The sequence below is a fragment of the Mytilus californianus genome, unplaced genomic scaffold (genome assembly GCF_021869535.1).
Source record: "Mytilus californianus isolate M0D057914Y unplaced genomic scaffold, xbMytCali1.0.p SCAF_6, whole genome shotgun sequence".
Classification (NCBI taxonomy): Eukaryota; Metazoa; Mollusca; class Bivalvia; order Mytilida; family Mytilidae; genus Mytilus; species Mytilus californianus.
This window is the reverse complement of record NW_026262712.1, coordinates 53,648,267-53,671,823: the sequence shown is the minus strand read 5'-3', so window position 1 is coordinate 53,671,823 and position 23,557 is coordinate 53,648,267. Positions and strand designations below refer to the sequence as shown.

General features: G+C 30.1%; 1 protein-coding gene across 1 annotated transcript; it reads left to right on the top strand.

The window, feature by feature from the left end:
* Positions 1–596: 596 nt before the first annotated feature.
* On the top strand, positions 597–20,913 carry LOC127707003 (branched-chain-amino-acid aminotransferase, cytosolic-like). The gene is made up of 11 exons (XM_052211769.1): positions 597–671; positions 2,306–2,386; positions 3,142–3,342; positions 3,896–4,006; positions 5,318–5,437; positions 6,587–6,747; positions 7,517–7,659; positions 10,378–10,463; positions 12,010–12,078; positions 12,705–12,851; positions 14,515–20,913. Exons 1-11 carry the CDS (start codon positions 654–656, stop codon positions 14,554–14,556), a joined length of 1,179 nt encoding a protein of 392 aa, XP_052067729.1. The 5' UTR covers positions 597–653; the 3' UTR covers positions 14,557–20,913.
* The last annotated feature ends 2,644 nt before the right edge of the window (positions 20,914–23,557 follow it).

Genomic DNA, 23,557 nt, shown 5'->3' with positions numbered 1-23,557 from the left:
ATCTGCCGATTTTTATGATTTTCCCTATATATCCTTTGTATTTTTGGCGTATCATGCTGTTAATTTCAACAGCTTGTATCTGAAAAACGAAAACGGTTGCCCCTTTTTTTTATTTTATTGTCTGATGTATTTTTACAAGCAGAATCCACATGTAAAATTAAAAAAAAATCTGTGGAGTAGTAAATTACGTACACTTCGCCTTAACTGAATATTCAAGAAGAGACGGACAAGCACAATCAACTATTTCTATATCAACCTTTTTCTGATTAGATGAAGATATTCCTGTTAATGATGATAAAGGTGGTTGGTTACGTGGATATGATTAACACATCAACTCAGCCTCAGTATTCACCTCTTAAAATTTCCCGCCATTTACTGTAAAGAAAATGCTAAACCAAGGAAGAGAGATCATAATATAGTGGAAATTAATTTATTTTATTCTGCATGTCCTTCTCTTGTATCTCATTCTTGTGTTTATCGTGGAATAATTTTCAACTTACTGAGCACGGGAAAACTATAAATATTAAAAACATTGAAGAGTGTATGTGGCCGAGTTTACGGGATTGCCACACTCGTTATACTGCGCATTTATTAGCATATCCGGTTGTAAACATAAAAACTCTCGTTTCTTCAGTGGTGTGTAGAAAAATCAAATGGGACTCCTTAAACTGGTATGTATGATTAAAATTAAGTGGTTTCAGATTTTAAGGATAATAAATTCGACAAGTTTACATTCAACTTTAAACTGATTCTCTTTTAGTTAATTCAAAAAACGGAAAAATTGTCCATTAAATGAATTTGTCCTTGACCTCTGAAGGACATCTTTACATCACACCTCCACTTCCATCCAATGAAAAACGAATGATAAGCTCTTGTAAACAATATATATAGCTAGGAATTTTTTTCATACTTTCCATTACTTTGAGAATTAAACATGGTGAGTTACTTTCAGTAACATATTTCAATGTAGTCCCAGTCTGCATTATGATTGTCTTTCAAAGATATGAAATGCAGCTAAGCTGGATAATTATTATGCCAGTTACTGTATAAATGATTATGTAGAATTCCTTATTTTTACAATATTAGCTTAAGACATTGGTCATGTAAACTTGAACAGTATTTCATATGTAGAAAACAGGAACTGTGATGGCCTCTAAAATCTTGTAGATAATTTTGTACTCTTTTGGTGTCACTCTGGACATTGGATGGTCACTCATGTAATTTAAATTGTCTCACATGTAATAAATAGATCTTCTCACTTCTACTTTACTTACATGTATATATAGGTGGCAACTGAATATAAAATTAATTAAAACTGAAAGAATCAGGGATAAACTCTGAAGTATTGATATTAAAAGAACTTTCTAAATCAAGCCATTCAAGGTGTACTGATCCAGTATAAAAAAACAACTCTTTTATTAGTTTTTGTGTTGCTTCTTTCTAGCAGTCACACTGAATTAAATAATAAGATTGATATGTTTAAAGATGAGAATATAATTCTTTTATGTAAATACTTCCTGAAGTTTTAAGGTAATATTTACAATTGTCTTTAGAGGGCCGCATCGAAAAGTCATTTGACCAGGTACATGTAATTAACATGCATGTTTTGGTCAATAACTTGATGGCTATAGTGTTATCAGTCATTTTAAAAGGTCTACCAGTGATAATAAAATTGTTTAATATCAAAGGAAATTGAAACATACGAAAATGAGCCTATACAAGTGTTTACATTGTATAGCAGAAAACGAAAATTATACCAGTATTGACAATGATTGATCCCCATTTCTAAATTTTTATTTTGTTTTCTTACAGAATGGTTTTTTAACATGGCATTGCAAATCACACATTTTGCATGCACAATGTAAATATATACAAAAACAAGTAACAAGTAAACATACACTGAACGAATAAGTTTAATCTATGACACAATATAAATACAATATTAATAATAAAGATGTAGAACAATGTCAAAAAGACAACTTTAACATGACCGTAAGCAATAAAACTCGCAAAATTAGGATATACATGTGCATATAACTGTGAACTGGCAAATTATCATAAATAAATGCTATTTAGAAATAAAAGGCATTGTGGGGTACATGCCAATGAGCTGGGATTTCACCAGCGCTGTTCATTTTGTTAGCAATTTGGTTGCAAATTTGTAAGAACTTGTATTGTTTGATTGCTGTATAGGGTCTTATTAAAATTCTAAGTTTACTCCACAGGTATAATACGTACATGTATTTATCAGTGAAGATATAAGTCAGTGTATAGTTTTTGTACATGTATGTTTCTTCGTCTTCAGAGGTGTGTTAATATCCTTACACATATTACCAAAAGATCAGCACTACTGCACTACAGATCACTGACAGCAGCCTCATTCAAGGTAAAGTAGAATTGAAAATAAGAAGATGGGGTATGATTGCCAACATTTGTACTGGTTGTAAACATTATCATTCCCTGATGAAGAAAGAGCTTTAAATACCATATATAGATATATGTACACTGTATGCAAAATAAAAATATACTTTAATAGTTATTTAGTTAGGCTGTTGTCTGCTCTTTGGTTGGGTTGTTGTCTCTTTGACATATTCCCCATTTCTATTATCAATTTTATTTACATAAAGACACATATAAAACATGTAGATCAGGAAAGAAAGTACAAGAACTATTTGTTTACATGACAAAAGTTGATTCTGTTAATTTGCAAAGGTACATTTATAGGTACAAATGTACATGTACCAATTTTTGTCAATTTGGTGAAATGGTATTTTAGTGGTGTATTTTTTTTTTTTGGGGGGGGGGGTTTCTTGATTTCATGGTCTAATGGTCATGATGGTGTTAACAAATTCTGAATACATGTATATCTAGTTTTTCGTTGACATGCACATTTATGGTTAACCATTGCCCACAAAATCCAGGAAACTAAGAGTGACTACCACATAAAAAATAAAGAATTTTTAGTATTGTTCATTCCAAGAACACATCTTCAAAGTAGGTAAAACAGAGAATACAATGTAAACACATGGAATATAATTATATATACATGATTCATTGTAGAACTAATAAAATATGTCACATTTTAAGGTACAATAAGATTCTAAAAATAATTTTTGTGCTTTCTTATTTTTTGTTTTTCAGTATGATGACTTAAAAGTAACTTTAACAGACAAAAAACAAGAAAAGCCAGACCCAAACAATCTACTGTTTGGACACAATTTTAGTGATCATATGCTAAAAGTGGAATGGACAAGCTCTGATGGATGGGGAAAGCCGATTATCTCCCCTTTAACAAATTTATCAATACATCCTGGTGCTAAATGTCTACATTATGCCATAGAAGTAAGATGTTATATTGGTTTAGTCTCAATTTAGAAGGAGGATATATCAGAAAAATGTATTGTTTTGTATCTAAGCTATTAGATGTTAAATGAATATGAATAAATATAGTACAGATAATTTATTGAAAAAGTATTGTCATTTCATAAAAATTCCCACCCAGCATTTAGATATTTATCAACCAAAAACATTAAGTAATCTTTTAATTGTATGTTTCAAATCATTTGATTTTACAAAACAATTTAAGATATCCTTGTATAAATTATTTATGTAAATGTATATTTAAAAAGAAGTAAGTAACTATATATTTAGATTATTCATTGTAAAGAGATGTAATTAAAACCATGAAATCATACGACATATACATGTATGTACATTATACATGTAAAATTGAGAATGGAAATGGGGAATGTGTCAAAGAGACAACAACCCGACCATAGAGCAGACAACAGCTGAAGGAATGTACTTGAAATGTACAACACAAAGTTAATTGATACATGAACTATACTTTACTAATCTGTAAATATTATTCTACTCTTTTTTTACAATTTGACAGTTATTTGAAGGAATGAAAGCCTACAGAGGAGTAGATGACAAAATAAGAATGTTCAGACCATTCGAAAACATGAAGAGAATGAAATCTACTGCAGATAGAGCATATCTACCAGTTAGTATAAGAAACAGCAACAATGAAAATTTAATAACACACATAAGTTGGTACTTAACAATTTTTAGAGCTCATTATAATTATTTTAGCTATTTATAGCTGTTTTTAATCAAGTGATTACCTCAATCTATGTTAGATTTATAATGACACATGAACGTTGGGAGTAATATGAATAAAAATACAGTTGTTAACAATTCCACAGATTTTAATGTTAATTTACTAACAATTTACTTATACTTTATTGATACTCACTACATAAATTATAAGATATCAAATGAATATTTTATGGTTTATTAAATGGAAGGATTGTAAAAAAAATTGTTAAATATCTTTTAGTTTTCTATACAAATGTATAATTTAAACAGACTGTTGCTGCATAATTAAGAAACAGTTGTCAATATATTACAGTTAAAGTAATTATTATTGCATAATCATAGTCAGCTATATTTTTATTATTATGTCAGCAAGGTACTGTGTATAATTTAAATTGTCCTTCCAAATAATAATATATGTGAAAATTCAAGAACAGAAATCTCATTTAATAAATCAAAGGGAGATAATTTGTTATAGTTCCAATGGGACAGAGTGCAGATTTATGGAACTTGATGAAAGTTGTTAAATACACATGTATATATCAAGATCATGATTTTTGTCAACATCACACAAGCAAAAGGAATCTTCCAAAACATTTGTCAAATTTTGATTAACTGAAAAATTGGAAGTTTCTGATTTCTCTCCTGTTCTATGATTTTAGATGTTTTTATATTAATATCTGCATTTGATCTTCTACTTACTGTTAAATGAGATAATAGATAACAGTATATCACATACCTAAGTATGTGTACAGACAGGATTCTTTCACAAGTCATTTAAAAATACAAAAACCCATCAACTGTCTCACAGCAAGATTGAGATGGGAAGGTCAATGGCTCTTTTAAAAAAACATCTTACAAATATAATGTACTGTAAGTTATGCTGATTGAGGAACAAATGTATTTTCATGATTATTTGATTTCATGGTTTTGCCAAATTGATTGTTGGTTGCTTAATGTCCAGTGGCAAATATTTCATGCATATTCAGGACAATGGTTCTCCCCCAGATTTTTGGATAGCGCTGTTATGTTTTTTTTTATAGTCTGTAGATCTTCATTGCACATTTGAATTCATTTTAAAACTTTACCCTCAAAATCCAAAATAATTGGTATCTCACGAAAAATAATGAATCCCCAGAATATTGTAGATGTTGACATAGGTAGAAAGTGGACTGTGGCTTTAAAAAAATGATTTAATAGACGAGTGTTCTTGTTTTAGGACTTTGATGCAGAGGAGCTTGTAAAATGTATGAAGAAGTTATTACAGATTGACAGAGAATGGGTTCCCTACTCAACCAAAAGTTCATTGTATCTTAGACCTACATTTATAGGTACTGAGGTAAGGATTGGTAACTGGTAACCTTTGTATGCACTGCTAGCCAGTGCTATCAATCTGAGAAGTAGAAAACACTGTTCAAATGTGATATCTTATCCTATAGTTCATGTTAAAGTTATGTCTGCCTTAATTGATAGTCTTATTTTAAAAATTAATTGAATATAAGAAATTTTACTAATTTTTGTTGTCTTATTAATAGTAAGTAAATGTATTGAAATGTCAGTACAAAGGCAACAAAGTTATCACAGTGAATGTGTTGCTGATGTATGTTTCAATGAAAAAATACAATGTCAATGGTAGGCCTGGCTTAAGGCATTATACAGTCAGTCAGTGACTGTATGTCACATACATTTACACAGTTAACACATTTTGACTGCTCAAATTTAAGAAAGAGTGATATCACATTGATTCTGAATGATTCAAGACCCAAATAAATGATATCTTTTGAATATCATACAAAAAAATATTTTAAAGTGATTTACTTTCACTATGAAAATCCTCCCCTGCCCCCCTACATAAAGATTTCAGAGTTCTCGAAATCTTTTTTCCCTAGTGGTCCTTGAAGAAAATCTGCTGGTCCACACTATTATTTCCATTGCGAAATACCAAAATTGTGTCGGCCATATGCAAAATTTCGTGGTCAAAACCTTTGGACCACCACTTTTCTAGAACTCTGAGATTAAATTATCATGGATTGCTTATGGTTGGTGTAAATATTTTGGATTTTGCATAAAGCATAAAGTAGAAGGCCATAAAATGTGATTCATTGAATTGAGTAAACTAGATAAAACAAATACATGTAAAACTGTTGAAATTTAGAAAACAATATTTTAGATATAGGTCCTAGAATACTGCAAATTAATTTTTTCTGATTATATCCAAATCAACATTTTACAAATAATTCTGTTGGTTAATATTAAATTAAATTTATGATATATCACTAATTCAGAGAATTTTCTTTTTCAAAACTGAATCATTTAAAGCAAATAGTTGTAATCCTTTTGGAAAGTGACCATTTAGCATTACTTAATATTTTGATTTTCATTTGATTTTTTTTTCTTTCTTTTCACGCATCCTTTTTGAAATCAGTTCATTCATGGAAAAGCAAATACAAAAAAAATAATAATTGTTGAAGAAAAATTTTACTTGCAGCCAACATTGGGAGTGACCAAGTCAGCTTCCGCCTTACTTTATGTAATTACAGGCCCTGTAGGACCATACTATCCCACGGGGATGAATCCTGTTACTCTATTAGCAGATCCACAGTATGTTAGAGCTTGGCCTGGTGGATGTGGAAACTTCAAAATGGGATCGTAAGTAGAGGGAAGTGGATTGATACTTGTGGACCTTGTAGGCAAATATTTATGTAAAACATAATCAAAAATAGGAATAATTATTTAAAAGACTCTGTCAGACACATTCAACAAAATAGATAAGTAACTTTGTATCTGGTAAATTAACACATCCCCTGATAATAAGTGAAAATCTCCAAAAGTCAGAAATAAAAATTATTCTCTCATGGAAACCATTAAGGATATTTAAAAAAAAATTTCCATTTACAATAAATAACATGAATAAAGGACAGCTTTGAAATAGATGCATATACAAAACAAATTCATTACCCTTAATATGATAAAGAGTGGACATTTGTTCATTTAAGCCTCAGGTTGAAAGCATTTTATTTATTTTTTGATACATTATATAGACAAAAGAACTTTTTATTTACCAATCTATGTATGTATATTAGTGTTAGCCAGAATGTGGGCATGAAAAAAAGCTGATAAACTATATAAATAGGGAAAATATTTGACTGGATTTTGCACTGAATTACTTTAGTTACAGCCAGGATAGAATAAAAAGCTATTATGAAAAAAATAATAAGGAGAGTTTTTACATGTTATTAACTGCTAAAGTTTTTAAAACTAGTATTTAGGTTTTAAGTCTTTTTATGTAATAAAACAACCTCTTTTTCTGATCATTACACAATGTTTGGTTAAGGAGGATTTGTGCTCTTACAACAGACAGTTCTGACTGTATTTTTAAATGAAAAATAGTCAAAAGACATTTTAATTTTTATTTCAGTAATTATGGACCAACAATCAAAATTTCTGCAGAAGCTGATAAGAAAGGATGTCAACAGGTTCTGTGGTTATATGGAGATGATCATCAGCTGACAGAAGTAGGGGCCATGAACTTGTTTGTATACTGGATTAACGAACAGGGAGGTAGGTTATGTATATTAGGATGAGGACAAAGACCATAAGGCTTTCTAATCGTCAGTTTGTTTCCTTGTTCTAATAAATAATTTAGAGAGTATCTAATGAATAAATGATTCTTGAATGAAAGAACTAATATTTTTATATTGACAAAGGCCACCAATCAATTTTTGTCTCGCCTTGATGGAGTCAAAAAGCAGGACATAGGTATGCTGTTTCCTGTGGAGGCAACAATGTATTAGTTTGTGATTAGGTCTAGTTTATGGTGAACCACTAGTAGTAGGTATGCAGTTGTATTAGCATTTGCACATCTCATTTCCATGGAGATTATTTGGCCCTGTCCCCTCAGTCATGGTCTATTGACTTTGAAACTTTTGCTTAGTTTACATGTAATAGTTCAAGGGGAACCATTAGTGTTAGGCCAATGTTAATTGGTATGCAGTTGTATAAGCATAAACACATCTCATTTCCATGCAGAATATTTGGCCACACACTCTCAGTCATGGTCTATTGACTTTGAACTTTTTGCTTAGTTTACATGTTTCAGTTTGTGATTAGATCAGTTTAAAATGAACCGCTAATGTTGAGTCAATGTTAATTCGTATGCAAATTAATTGGCATTTGCAAGTCTCATTTCCATGGAGATTATATAGCCCCGCCAACTCATCATGGTTCATTGACTTTGAAACTTTTACATAGTTTACAAGTTAATTTTTGTGTTTAGGTTTGTTTAAAGGGAATGACGTATGATAAGTCAATGGTATTTGGTATGCAGTTGTATTAGCATTAGCGCATCTCATTTCCATGGAGATTGTTTAGCCATGTACCTTCAGTCATGGTTCATTGACTTCAAAATTGAGAATGGAAATGGGGAACGTGTCAAAGAGACAACAACCCGACCAAAGAGCAGAAAACCACCAATAGGTCTTCAACACAGTGAGAAAATCCCTCACCTGGAGGTGGGCTTTAGCTGGCCCCTAAACAAAAATATGTAATAGTTCAATGAAAATGGACGTCACACTAAAATGAATATTTGCATAACATTTATGTTCAAGTATTGCTATTTTAATTTCAACATTTGCATTATCAAAATTACAAAAAGGGGAGACATATCTCTGTGTTAACAGTTTATTTGAAAGATTATCTGATTCTGTATATATGTAGTATGTCAGTGATTATTTTTATGCCCCCGCCGTAGCGGTGGGGGCATTAAGTTTTACCCTTGTCCTTCTGTACGTATGTACGTCCCAAAATTGGTTTCTGTTCTCTAACTTGAGTTTGCCTCAACCAAATGTTATGAAACTTATGCACAGTGCTTATTACCACAAAACACAGATCAAGTTTAAATTTTGGTGGCGTCACTTTAACCGTTCTAGAGTTATTCCCCTTTATAAATTGAAAAATTGCAAAGTTTTGTTTCCGTTCTCTTAGTTAAGTTTGCTTCAACCAATTATTATGAAACTTATACACAATGCTTATTACCACAAAACACAGATCAAGGTTGAATTTTGGTGGCATCACTTTAACTGTTATAGAGTTATGCTCCTTTAAAAATGGAAAAATTGCAAAATTTTTAGTTTCTGTTCTCTAACTTAAGTTTGCCTCAACCAAATGTTATGAAACTTATACATTATGCTTATTACCACAAAACGCAGATCAAGTTTGAATTTTGATGGCGTCTCTTTTACTGTTCTAGAGTTATGCCCCTTTATAAATGGAAAAATTGCAAAAAAAATTATTTTCTTCTAAATATCAAGTTATGTTTAAAATTGGAGTTATCTTCCTTTGTCCATGATTATAATTGAATCAACTACAATCAATGATTTATACAATGCAATGTTTAATTTTGACTTCCACTGATAAAACACAGATCGAGTTGAATTTGGTTAGTGTCACTTTAACCATTATTGAGTTATGCCCCTTTATAAATCGAAAGATTGCAAAATTTTAGTTTCCATTCTGTAACTTAAGTTTGCCCCAACCAAACATTATGAAACCTATACACAATATTCATTACCACAAAACTAAGATCAAGTACAAATTTTTGTTTCCGTTTTCTAACTTTAGTTTGCCTCAACCAAATGTTATGAAACTTATACACAATGCTTATTACTACATAATACAGATTAAGTACGAAATTTGGTGAGAACACTTTTACCATTCTTGAGTTATGTCCCTTTATAAACATAAAAATTGCTGATTTTTAGTTTCCATTCTCTAACTTTAGTTTGTCTCAACCAAATGTTATAAAACTTATACACAACAATACTGTTCTAGAGTTATGCATGTTTACAAATAGAAAAATTGCTGAATTTTTAGTTTCTGTTCTCTACTTAAGTTAGCCTCGACCAAATGTTATGAGACTTACACACAATGCTTATTTCCACAAAACTCAGATCAAGTTCAAATTTGGGTAGCATCACTTTTACCATTCTTCAGTTATGTCCCTTTATAACTATATGCTATGCAAGTGGGGGCATCATTTCAAAAATGATGCTATGCCCTTCTGTCAGCAAAAAAAGAGAAAATATCTTACATGTGGATGGGAAATCTTTTTCAGGAATCATATTGGATATTGGATATTATTTTTTCATACATGTATTAGCTAAATATTCATTCTAAAAACTAAGTCTAATTATTCAGAAACTGTTCTTTGCATGTGGTGTCTAGTGCAATATTGTGTATTCTGATTTATAATACATCTCTTGTTCGTGGAATTTTTTTCAGAAAAAGAATTGATAACAGCTCCATTAGATGGTCTAGTCTTGCCAGGAATCACCAGAAAATCATTAATTGAGCTTGCCAAAAAATGGGTATGACTATTAATTGTGGAAAATGTGATAAAAACTTAGACTTTTTAGACTTTTATACAAACAAGTCTTACTTTAAAGCTTTTTAATAAGGCTTGTTCTAAAAAAAAAAGAAAAGTATGAGGGTTGGGATAGGTGTCAAAAGGCCTTTTTTATGTCATCATTCAAAAGAATTTCTCTTTTTTTCACTTTTTTATGTCTGTTTTTAGAAATAACTGCCATACATTAGATTTGTTTTGAATTGCCTTCCAATCCCCTATACATGTATTTCAAGAAACACCATAACAAATAAATTTAAACATTGATTGATTGACAGATGACAGCTACAAATATGTGCATATTCAGAAAAATAACATGTTGATATTTAAAAAGTTCATGTTTTGTACTAGAATGTTGCATTGAGTTCAATTCTTTAAAAACTAACTCAAAGGATGATATCTTGCTCTTATCAAACACAGCACTATCAAAGCTTATCAGTCTTTAAACTATTCTTCTAAAAAAAAGTAAAATAACAAAAATGCCAAACTCCAAGGAAAATTCAAAACGGAAAGTCCCTTATCAGATGGCAAAATTAAAAGCTCAATGACACACTTTGTCTGAAAACCATCAAATATTTATTATAAAACCTCAATATTGAGTTATCCTGCTATTGAACCCATGACTTCCAGCATCAGAAACTACTTGTACAAATCGGGCAGGTAATGGCTTGTTGATAGAAAAGGAATTTGTCTTTTTATAAATCATATCAAATAATTTAATTCAATTCAAGTTTGACAGAAATTGTCATCAAAACAAGTTAATAAAAAATTTAAAAACACAGAATTTAAAAATGGTTTTGAAGGACAGAGTTATCTCCCATACTACATGATTTATCATTTAAAGAGAAGAGCAGTTACCTCCCTTTCTCCAGCTGTTTTCATAAGGCAAACACACACACATTCTATTGGAATATACTTCAGGTTAATTTGGTTGTTATATTTGTGATTGTCAATCTGATATGACAGTTTGAAAATATGAGTTTTCTGTATAGAAGTATGTGGCATGAAATAAATAATTTTCCAAATGGTAAAGACCTGTCACATTAAGGAAATTCTATATTTAGTTTGAAATTTATTTGATTTGCATAATAAATATGATATTTATTTACCATAAGACATGCTTAAAGGCACATGGAAATGTGCTTGAATTTTTTGCAAGCAATTTGCAGAAAGCTAATAATATCCTGTTTTCTACTTAGTGTACAAACATTTGTATGATAGAAGAGTTAAGCCTTTTTTATGTCATCATGCAAAAGAATTTTTTTTTTTCTTCTGTTTTTAGAAATAATTGCCATACATTAAATTTGTTTGCCTTATAAAAACAACTAGAGAAAGGGAGGTAACTGATATTCATTTTTGAATGATAAATCATGTAGTATGGGAGATAACTCTGTCCATCAACACCATTCAAATTCTGCTGTATTTTTTTAAAAATTTATAAGTTGTTTTGATTTTTCAAACTGTAAATTTGTATATGTGTTGAAATTATAAATGGATTCTTTCTGTTTTAGGGAGAATTTAAGGTGACTGAAAGAAGTTATACAATGGCAGAAATAACAAAAGCTTTAAATGAAAACAGGGTAAGTGTTAATATAAGATTCATTTAAAACTTTAAAGTTATTGGCTATTTTATTCAGAGGTATATATTGATCATCGTATCCATTTATTTGTTGTTTTCCAGAGCAGATAGATCTTGAAATTTACTTAAAATGATTGGTGTTTTTATTATTATACCCCTACTTATGTAGTGGGTACTATATTGCAGTCCATTTTTCAGTATTTTCTCACAAGTTACTAAGGTTCTGTTAAAGGAATGATTTGATATTTGTGCTGGACCTTTTTAATATTGGATTGTACCATGCAAGTGATTTTTAAAACTTCAAGGCAATACTTTCCAGTTTTGTAATACTCACTGAGTACACGGTATTGAATTTTTCATCAATGTCTAATAACAAGTGGGTGTATACTTTGCATGACTTCACAAGTACCTTCTAATTTTATCTGAGATAAAGGCATTTTCATGTTAACATGAAAAATAGCACAAGATACTTTTGGGACAAGCTTCTTGTGGAGGAAAGATGTGGTTATGGGCCTTCTGTAAAAGTTTGAACACTATTGTTCCTTAAACAAATGATTGTTTTTAAGACTATGTTAACCAATGCCGATAGAATTACAATGTTATCTTCTCATCTCATTTTCATTTCAGTTAAAAGAAATGTTTGGTGCTGGAACTGCTTGTGTAGTTTCTCCAGTAGAGAAGATATTATATATAGATAATATGTTGAACATTCCCACCATGTCTGAAGGAGCACCCGTAACAATGAGGTTTTTAAAAGAATTAACAGATATACATGTTAGTAGGCTAATTGTATAATTATAGATTCTACCATTGCATTGGGTTTCAAAGTTTTCTTCAAAATGTGAGGCTAGCAAATATTTTAAATTTTAACTGTGCAGAGCGGTAAAATATTAAATTGCATAAGATTCTGTGCCTAAATTTGTTTCTCTAATTAATTTGGCTGATGTGAAGACTGTCTTTAACATTTTTCCCAATGATCTGCAAAAGTATGTGTTCTTTTTATCTGAAACCATTAGACATGGTCCCCTTTTTCATCACATCACAACCACAAAGTCAGAGAAATGCAAGAAAAGTTGACATCATAACTTGATTTTGACCAATGAAGAACTGAGATCAGACACATATTAATTATGAATAAAGAACCAAGCAGTCATGGAAAATATAGATCTTTTAAGAATTAGAGAAAATTGTGTAAACTGGTAATTTTGAATTTGAAAATAAGAACAAAAAGAAGGAAAAGTAAGAGGACATCAAGAGAGCAAACAAAACAGTACTTTGAAGATAGACAACACTGTGGTCAATAGGTTTAACAATTGTTGTTTGATATATGTCCAGTGGCAAATATTTCATGCATATTCAGGCTATGAACAAAATAACAGTAAATCTAAGTTCTGTAAAGTGAGTCAACTGGGATAAAAGGCATAAAAGTGAAAACAATTGACTGCCCAGTGTTAAAAAAGATATTTTGTATAGGACTGTAAACTTGGCCTTGCAACTGGCCACCTTGGACTTCTCAAAGAGGGTTCTTTAATGTAAAGTCACTGTCAATTCCATTTTATTCAAAAAACAAATGTTTAGTTGATATGTAGCTATTTAATTGACTAGGATTGTCAGTTTTCCTGCCTAAGTTCGGTGGTTTTCTCCAGGACCTCATGCTTAACCACTAATAAAAAAACTGACTGCCACAATATAACCAATAGCATTGAAATCAATCAATCTTAGCTATTTATTGTCATTTTTGTCTCGCTATGACGGAGTCGAAAAGCGAGACATAGTAATGCTAATTCCCCCGGTGGCGTCAACAATGTATTAGTTTGTGATTAGGTCAGTTCAAGGGGAACCATTAGTGGTGGGCCAATGTTAATTGGTATGCAGTTGTATAAGTATTAGCACATCTCATTTCCATTCAGAATATTTGGCCCCACCCCCTCAATCATGGTCTATTGACTTTGAAACTTTTGCTTAGTTTACAGAGTATTAGTTTGTGATTAGATCAGTTTATGATGACCCTCTAATTTTAAATCAATGATATTTGGTAAAGTCTTGTTTCCATGGAGATTATATAGCTACAATCCCTCATCATTGGTCATTGACTTTGAAACTTTTACAGAGTTTTCAAGTTAATGTTTGTTTGTGTTTAGGTTTGTTTAAAGGGAACTACTTATGATAAGTCAATGGTATTTGGTATGCAGTTGTATTAGCATTGGCACATCTCATTTCCATGAGATTTTTTAGCCACGTACCTTCAGTCATGGTTCATTAACTTTGAATATTTGCATAACTTACATGTTAAAGTATTGCAATTTTAATTTCAACATTTGCATTATCAAAATTACAAAAAGGCGAGACATATCTCTGTGGTAACAGTTTACGTTTTATATTTACCCAACAACTTTTAAAAGTGTACTCCATTATGTTGTTTTATTGTTATTTTCAGTATGGAAGAACGATCAGTGATTGGTGTGAACCTATAGAATGAAGAGATCTATATTTAGACCAACAAGTGATGTAACAATCGTCCATTGTGGTGCTGGTGGTTTTTCAGTTGAACTACCATATGATGCAGAAATCTCATACCATGTCATGGAATTACAGATCATGTGATATTTATTTGTTAGAATATAAGATCGTGTGATGTGTTTTTGTGCTCAGATCATGTGATGTGTTTTTGTTCTTAGATCATGTGATTGAAGGTGGAGATCATGTGATATTTGCTATTTTATGAACAATTACTAGTATATTTTTTTTTATTCTTATCACTTACTGAATGAATCTCAATTGTAATCTCTATTACAAACCCGGTTAATATTTTAAATTGCTGTTGATTTTTGAATCTCAAAATGTTTTTTTCTATAAAACTGAATTGATTTCTTGAAAGTAAAAATGCATTATAATTATTTTAGTCAAATAGATCTGAAATGAGATTTTTTTTTCCAATAGTAGAATTTTTTTAAGAATTATAGATAATGTAACACTTGTTTCTTTAAATGTCAACAAATGTAGTTGAATGTGAAAATTGTGTGATGTTTTTTTTTCTATTTTAAGAACAAATGCTAGAATCTTTTTTTTATTTTTTTTATCTCTGATTTGATGAATCTCAGTTATGTCCCCTGAAACCTCTTTTCTAATGCTTTTTTTTGTTGGAATCTCATTTTTTAATATATTTTATATAATAAAAGTATCAGCATATACACATAAAATTTAGTTAGATAGTTCTGTAATTTCAAGGTAATCATTTTGTACATTACTAGAATTTTTGAAGGAAATCTTGATCTTTATATATTATTTGTTTCATGTTAATGCCTAAGACTAGTGCTTTCTTTCACTGTTTATAGAATTTTTTTTTAAAAAGTGAATCTTTCACATGCTTTTTACAGTAAGTGTTTGTTGAGATTTTTTTTAATAAACATGAATCTAATGTATGCAAAGAATCTTATTACTGTGGACAATTCTCTACATAGAATTAGATACATTGTATTTTTAAACTTCTTTTTTTTTGATAAATGATATAATAATGAATAATTTAAAAGTAAATAGCCATAATTGGTGAAGAAAAAATCTGCTAAAATTTGAGATCATGCATTTTTTTTTATTATCTTATATCTTATATACTGTTGTGAAGTTTTGAATCACCTTACATTAATGAATATATATGTGTATACACCTTTTGTTCTGAAGAGCTATAAATTTCCTTGTATTTACTTTTACAGGAATAAGAAATGACAAACAAATATTAAATAATTCTTTTTAAAAAAAAATTATATTATTTGGGGTAGAGTATAACATTTCTATGATGTATAATGCAATTGTATCCTTCATCTTAGACTGTTTATATAGACAATGAAATAGTTTTTGTATATTTACTGCATTTTAAATATGTTTTACCTCACAATTTCATTTTATTTTAGATACTCAATCTCTTTGAAGTTATTATTGATTTACTAATTTTCCATGCATGGAATTTTCAGAATTTAAGAATACAAGACAAATTAACGGGTTCCTATTTTTTTTCTTTTTATATAAAGCTAATTTTTTGTTGATTCAGTTATTTTTGTTAGTACCAATTTTTCATGGATTGAAGACAAAGTTTGCTTACAAACCTATAGAATTTCCTACTTTGTTGAACATCTAAATTTGTTGTTAACCTATACCCACCAAATCCATGTAAATTCGCTGTTTCAGAATCTAATGCATTCTGGGTAATATTTTCAAAAGCGTACACCAAAATGTTGTGATTGGTTTAAAACATTCTAAACAATGGAAATTTAACCAGTGACGTGATGTTATTTTCATTTTGGTGTACGAACAATGAGATTACCCATAGTCCTTTAGATTCTGAAAAGGCGAATTAGACACCACAAGTAATACTGAAACTAGTGTACACAGTTAATTGTTGACCCAAGATTTTTTTTAAATTTTTTTGATATGCAGTTATTCTTAGATTTTGTAAACCGGATAATGGAATTTTAATTTAAGAGTCTTTTCAAATTTTAAACACATGAACATATGCTTTTTATTTTGACAGTGTAAATGTATGTCACAACAAACAAATTTAATTCTATATTTCAAAAGAGATCAAGGATATTCAAGAAAATATGTACGGTAGGGTTGGACACCACATTTTATTTTTTCTTTAGGTAATACGGGTAGAAGCAAATATAATTCTCTTACAAATGATAAAAAAGTAATGGGTGGTGGGGTTTAAAAAGGTGATGTCCAACACCCCCTCCCTTTGTATTTTTTTTTTGTGGAATAGCCCTTAAACTATTATGGAAAAAAAACTATAGCTATAAAAAGATTTTTATAATGATCAAATGTTTTTCAGCTATGTAGAATCTAGTTTGAAATTTTAAATGGCAGATGAATGATCTGTGTTGGACCATGTTCATTTCATTATGAATGATATTAATCTGTTGTCTTAATCTTTTTGTTAATGAAATGATTTTTGCATGTTTTAACCTTCTGTTTTTTTTATGTTGACCATTATCTATTTTCAGCAGTGTTTAATTTAGTTTTGATGTTTATAATTATGATTGTTTTTGTTCATTTTATTAAATGTTGTTTGCAGCTATGTTGTTGACCAAGGTTTGTGTTTCTTTTCCTTTTTTATCCCATAATGTAATACTTCACTTTTGTTAATAACTTTCCTGGGTCCTACCTATTTTTTTTTTTAAATAATTTTTGATAAAATGTAATTATTTTGTATTGAACTACATTTATTGTACAACATATTTATGTATATTTAAACAGAAAAAATCCAAACTTTTCAAATAGAAGCATTTACTTGTGTGGTAACATTTTATTGTTTTTGGACGGCATCATTTGTTATGATATACATGTATAAAACAAATTTAGCATTTTAAGATTGAAAATATGTGTCTGAATATGATGACAGTTAGTACCATGTCAGAGTTAATGAATATGTATGATGTAGATTAAAGGTTGAATAATAAACTTTAGTAAAATATTTCAAAGTTATTGTAACTTTTACTTAAACAGAAAGATACACTAGAATTCTGAAAATTGTTATTATCTTTCATAATTCTGAAATTTTCAGTAAATATTAGGTGCAGTCTTTAGTATTTTTTGAATTAAAAAAAGTTAGTATGTTCTATAGAAATAAAATTTGCCACTATGTAATGAAACAGTGAGTTTTGCTATATTAAAAAGAATTATTTAAGTATATTGTGCCATTTTAAATCCTACTTTACAAAATATTGTTTGCAAAATTTGTTTTGTAAATTAAATTGTTTATATTCTCCTTAAAAGTAGGCAGATAAGAATTGGTCTTGTGATTACCTGTATTTAATAAAGACCAGAATAGTCTGCACAAAGGAAATTTCATTAAACCATTTCAAATTTCAAGGAAAAAGTCCTTAAGAAAGTCGAAGGTCTTGTATCGTCAGTGTTAAGAATGGGAGGTCCTTGATTTTTGTGATTCAAAAATGAAGTCCCCACCACGAACAGACAGGTCCCAGGCCTCGGACCCATTTATATAAACCCCTGCATTACTTATTTATTGCTGATGAGGAATTTTTTTTATATATATATCAATTTTGTTTAGTGTTCAAAATATAAGACCTCATATATGGCCTGAGAACACAATTAATTTGTAGTACATTTCTTTTAGACAATAAATGAAATTTTTTTAAATCACTCCTGCGCTTCTCAATAATAATATTACTGTGTGGTGTACTACTTTTGGAACAAATTATATTAAATTTATGGAAAACCTCATCAGCTCTATCTCAAAATATGGACAATTTTATGTTAAGGGGTCATGAAACAAGATGAAATAAATTTAGAAGGATATGAAAAAAATTGCAAGTAAAATACTGTCTACACTAGGAAATATATTTGTTAACTGTGTTCCTGAACCATATGTTACGAGTCAAGTACTCATATAGGATAACTGTTATACTACAAAACTTTAATTTGTTTTGATACCTATGGTTATGACAGTTCTATGCAAAATGATATCAAGGGCAATAACATGTTTTAGATGTGACATTGTAAAATTGCAGATTTTGTATCCTTAAAAAAATGCTTTCACATGACAGTGGGTATGAGAGTTGTATATATAAGTTCAAAATGTCATGTTCTGTTTTCATAGCTGAAGAAAGGAGAAGGGTTATTTCCCTTCAAAAAAAACTATTTCTCTTTTTAATTTGTCAAATTCAAAATTACTGAATATTTGAATATATATTATTTTTACTTTACTGTGTTAGATTTACCGTAAATTTGATATTAATATTTTTGTAAAAAAGATTTTTTTTTTTAAATGGTAGAAAACGGAATACTCAAAAGGAAACATAAGACACTTATAAATGTATAAGATTGGCCTGAAAAACTATATTTAATATGTGCCATTTCAGTTCCATTTTGATATTATGTATTTGAATTTGTACTATGTGGATACATTATTATTCGTTGGGTACCAGTTTTTGTGGACTTGTTGGTATAAATAAACTGCAAATTTTAATTTTTAATGAAGTACTAACTCTCTACAGGCTAGTATGGAGACTTTGGCAAAATATTCATGAAAACACTTTTCCTCATTTCACAAAAATTGGTACCCATGAAAATAAATAAACTCACAGTAGTTGCTAATATGGCCTCAGATGTTTTATTATATTGTTTAGGTTGATTGGTTTGGTATTTTTTTTTGTATTTATGTTTTTTATTTTTTTTATTATTAATGTGTATAGAGATCTGTTTTATCTTCTGTAATAAACCTCATCTTTCTTTGGAAACAAACATTAATTGGTTTCACTCACTCCTCCAAAATAAGACTATCAAAGTACTGTGGATTCATTATTATTCGTTGGATACCAATTTTCGTGGATTTAGTGGGTAAAAATGAACCACAAATTTTCAAGTTCAACAAAGTACACATTTTGTATAGGCTTTTATGCAGACTTTGGAAAAAACACAAAATCAAATATCCATGAAAATACCATTTTTCGTCAATCCAAGAAAACTGATACCCAAGAAAATAAATGAATCTACAGTTTACCAGCCTAATATTTATACTGCTAGCTAATAATTTTATTTTTTGTATGTGCTTATTGATATTCAAGAATTTCTTCTTTTCTCAAAATGTCATCAAACTTGACAGCATTCATTTTTCTCTGATAACATAAAAGAAAATCACAGTGCTTGGTCATATTATCATGTATGATGCTGAAGTTTATTCTTGATTTATTATTGGCTTATTATTTAAGCAGGTTCAATTATGTAATGATGCAGTGTAAATCCGACTTCATGAGTGTGTGGAATCATGCGACTTAAAATGCGTTTCTATTTCTATTTTTTTTTTACAATTTGATGGCTGAAAAACATAGTCTCCTCCAATACACCACCAAATGAAGATATTTTGGAATGAGATGACCCAATACTGTATTGCCATTTCTTATATACATGACATTCAAGTCTTTCAAAATATATCCGATTTTTATTCAGTTTTTTTTGATAAGTTCACAATTTTCTTTTCTTTTTCTAAGTGTAGAAAAATACTCACAATTTACAAAGTTAAATGGGACTTCAATTAATCATCTACAAGTTTGTTGACGTCCTTTAAGCGCATTAGTATTGTGTCTACCATTTTTATATCCCTAACTCTAGAAGGGGGCCATTTTACAATAACCTTGTCTGTCCATAGAATAGAAATAAATGAAGTAAAAACTTATACAATGGAAAATTTTCTTGGGAAAAAAATTATTGTTCAAATTGGGTTGGGTAAAAGGTTGGAAATTTGCATTTGGTTTAAAATTTTGAATAAGGGAGAATTTTAAAACTACCATTTTTTTATTCCAGCTAGTTGAAAATGACGGCCATATATTTAGGTATCACAGATATCAAAACAAACGAACACATATTGTCTTACAACGAAAAATCCCATACTGTTATCAGCTATGTACAAAAAGAAAGTGGGAGAGGGTCCAAAGTTTTGAGGAAAGGGATGCAATTGTCTGTAATGATTAAATTGTGTCTACATAGTGAGGGCAATCTTGTTTTTGATGATTTTATGTAAAAAAAATAATATTTTTTTTGGATGTGCTCTACGCTCCCACCTGAATCCACCATTGATGTATTTTATTTCATTAACAAATTCTTGGGTTAACAGTTTAAGAGTTCAAAGTAATTATAATGATGAACTCAGCTGTCGGCTTTGAATAAAAGTGTAGTTATTTTCATCTTATTGAATGTATGATGACAAACCGTACTATAATTTTCAGTTAGTTTCATTTTGTAGTTTTGTGATTGAATTTTTAATTGTTTTTGTTGCAGCTAATTGTTATCAATAAAATTGTGTGCCACTAGGAGATTTGTTAAATTTGGTGTTTGTTTTGATTTGGCCTGTCTAGGAGGTATATGTGTGTTGTGAAACAACTATTCTAGTTTTGACAGCTTTCTATGTTTTTATATTTGTAGTTTGGAAGGGGTTGACTTGGGATCAGTTAACAGTTTATTTTAACCACTCGTCTAGCATGTAAAGAGCAAAAAGTTGTGGGATTTAAATAAAAGACATTCTAATACGAGTATGAAAATTTTATTTTGATTCTTTTCACATATAACAATATAAACTTAAGCTCTTAAAGAGCTTTTTACAGAATATAAATAACATATACATAACATACAAACAGAGAGCATGCAGATTAGATATATAAGCAGCATATATAACTATGCATAAATATAGCACAGGCATATTGAAATACATTCAAAGCAATATTAAAATTTTTAAACACATCAATAAAATTGAGAATGGAAAAAGGGAATGTGTCAAAGAGACAACAACCCGACCAAAGAGCATAAAACAGCCCAAGGCCACCAATGGGTCTTCAACACAGCGAGAAAATCCCGCACCCGGAGGCGGGCTTCAGCTGGCCACTAAACAAAAATGTGTACTAGTTCAGTGAAAATGGACTTCACACTAAACATGCTAAAACTGAAGCATAACTAAAATTAAAGCACCACTAAAATGTAAGCACAACTAAAAATTAGGCAAACCTTATTTAAAACACAATGAACATTTTCTGTTGCATCATCAGACTCCCCTCTTTTACAATGTCAATTTAATAAAGTCAACAGGAACATATTCTACATTGCCAAATGCATGAACTGTATAAAGCTGCTTAAAGAATTAAGAGCAACATTTGATTGTTCAGAGTTCCTCGAAAAGTGGTTTTCGGAGGTTTTGACCACCAAAATTTTTCAAAGGACAGACACATTTTGGTATATTGAAATAGAAATAATACTGAGGACCAGCAGATTTTTTCCAAGGACCACCATGGAAAAAAAAATTGAGATTATTGTACACTGTTTTGCTGAATTGTTTGTGTGTTATTTTCAAGAGAGAAACTTACTTTCTCATCACAAATTCATTATAAACCTAGTTGTACAAGTACGTTCCTTAACCATTCCTGACATTTTCCAATAAATGATTGATTGTTGGTTGCTTAATGTCCAGTGGTTTTGCAGTAGAATTTAAACCTTCAGCTTTTGTAGAAAATGTTAATTAGAATTGAAATATCTATGGAATTGACTTGACTATTGGAAAGTTATAATGAGGATGAGAGTCGTCACTGAATTTTTACTTACCATGAGCAACATGACAGGTGCCACTATTGAAGCAGGATCCCTCCCAGAGAACCTGAGATCCGTCCCAGTATTCGATGAGGTTCATGTTGCTCAAAATTTTTTTTTCTATGTAGTGATTTGGAAACTATTTTGTTTTTTGTGTTTTTCTTTTTTTTTGCCATGGCCATGTGAGTTTCTCTCAGTTTATGAGTTTTAAATGTCCTGTTAGCATTTCGCGACTCTCTATTTGTTATTATACAGAAACCTGTTTGATGGAGTCTTAATGATATCCAGTCTTTTTTTTAACTTCTACCTGTAAATCATGAAAAGGTACGTTTGTGCTTATCATGTAATATGGTGAAGCTGTGGGAACTGGTCTCCACCACTTACTTGTGTGTCAAGGTTTTAGATTCGAAATATCAATATACTAAAATTTATGCATATTTTGTACTTGTTATTATACCCCATGGTATAATATTTTTGACCCGTCCGTCAGTCCTGTTCTTGTCATTGCAACTCCTCTGAAACCACAACAGAATTTCACGAAACATCGTAGACAAGTACATAATATGCAGATGTGCATATCGACAGGAAATTGTGATTAAATTTTTTTTCTATGAATGATGCCCTTTTGAACATAGAAGTTTGGCCTAAATATCACAGGCACTTGTCTCTGAAAAAAAATCCTATATACCGTAATTTTTGCAGAGACAAGTGCCTGTGATAAATATACTACTGTAGCAGTTTGTAATCGCAACTCCTGAATCCACACAACAGAAATTCATGAAACTTTGAAGATGATTAGGACATAATGTTTAGAAGTGCATATCGACAGAAATGTATGATTCAATTTTTTTTCTAAGAGTTATGCCCTTTTTGACTTAGAATTTTGGCCTAATTATACTCCTGCAACAGGTTGACATCGCAACTCCATTGAAACCACAAAACATAATTTCATGAAACTTTGTAGATAATAAGAACATAATATATAGATGTGCATATCCACAAGAAATTTTATCAGTTGACTTTTGTAGGAGTTATGAATCTTTGAACGTAGGAATCTGGTGAGATTTTGTTTGCCCAGTGACAATGTGGGGCGTGGGGTATGTGAGCATGTTCACAAATATTCTTTACTTTTATATTCGCAGTGCATGAAAAGTGTTGGCATAACCAGATTTTTGTCATGTAGTAATTCACGATGTTAATTATTGTCTTCCATTGTTTTCAGATGGAATTTTTATTTTATGGAATAAAATTTAATATGCATGTATGATTAAGGATGCTTGTTCACACACTTTCATTTTTTTTCGTGATGCTGCATTAAGTGAACATCAATGAATCAATCAATCTTTTCCAGTAGACTTTGAAACTAGTCAATGCATTAAAAAAATATTCTTTTG

Bases quoted from the DNA above. Each gene is read 5' to 3' on its own strand.
- LOC127707003 (XM_052211769.1), top strand. The intron at 4,007-5,317 runs GTTAGTATAAGA...TTCTTGTTTTAG, and splicing joins CAGATAGAGCATATCTACCA to GACTTTGATGCAGAGGAGCT. The intron at 10,464-12,009 runs GTATGACTATTA...TTTCTGTTTTAG, and splicing joins TTGAGCTTGCCAAAAAATGG to GGAGAATTTAAGGTGACTGA.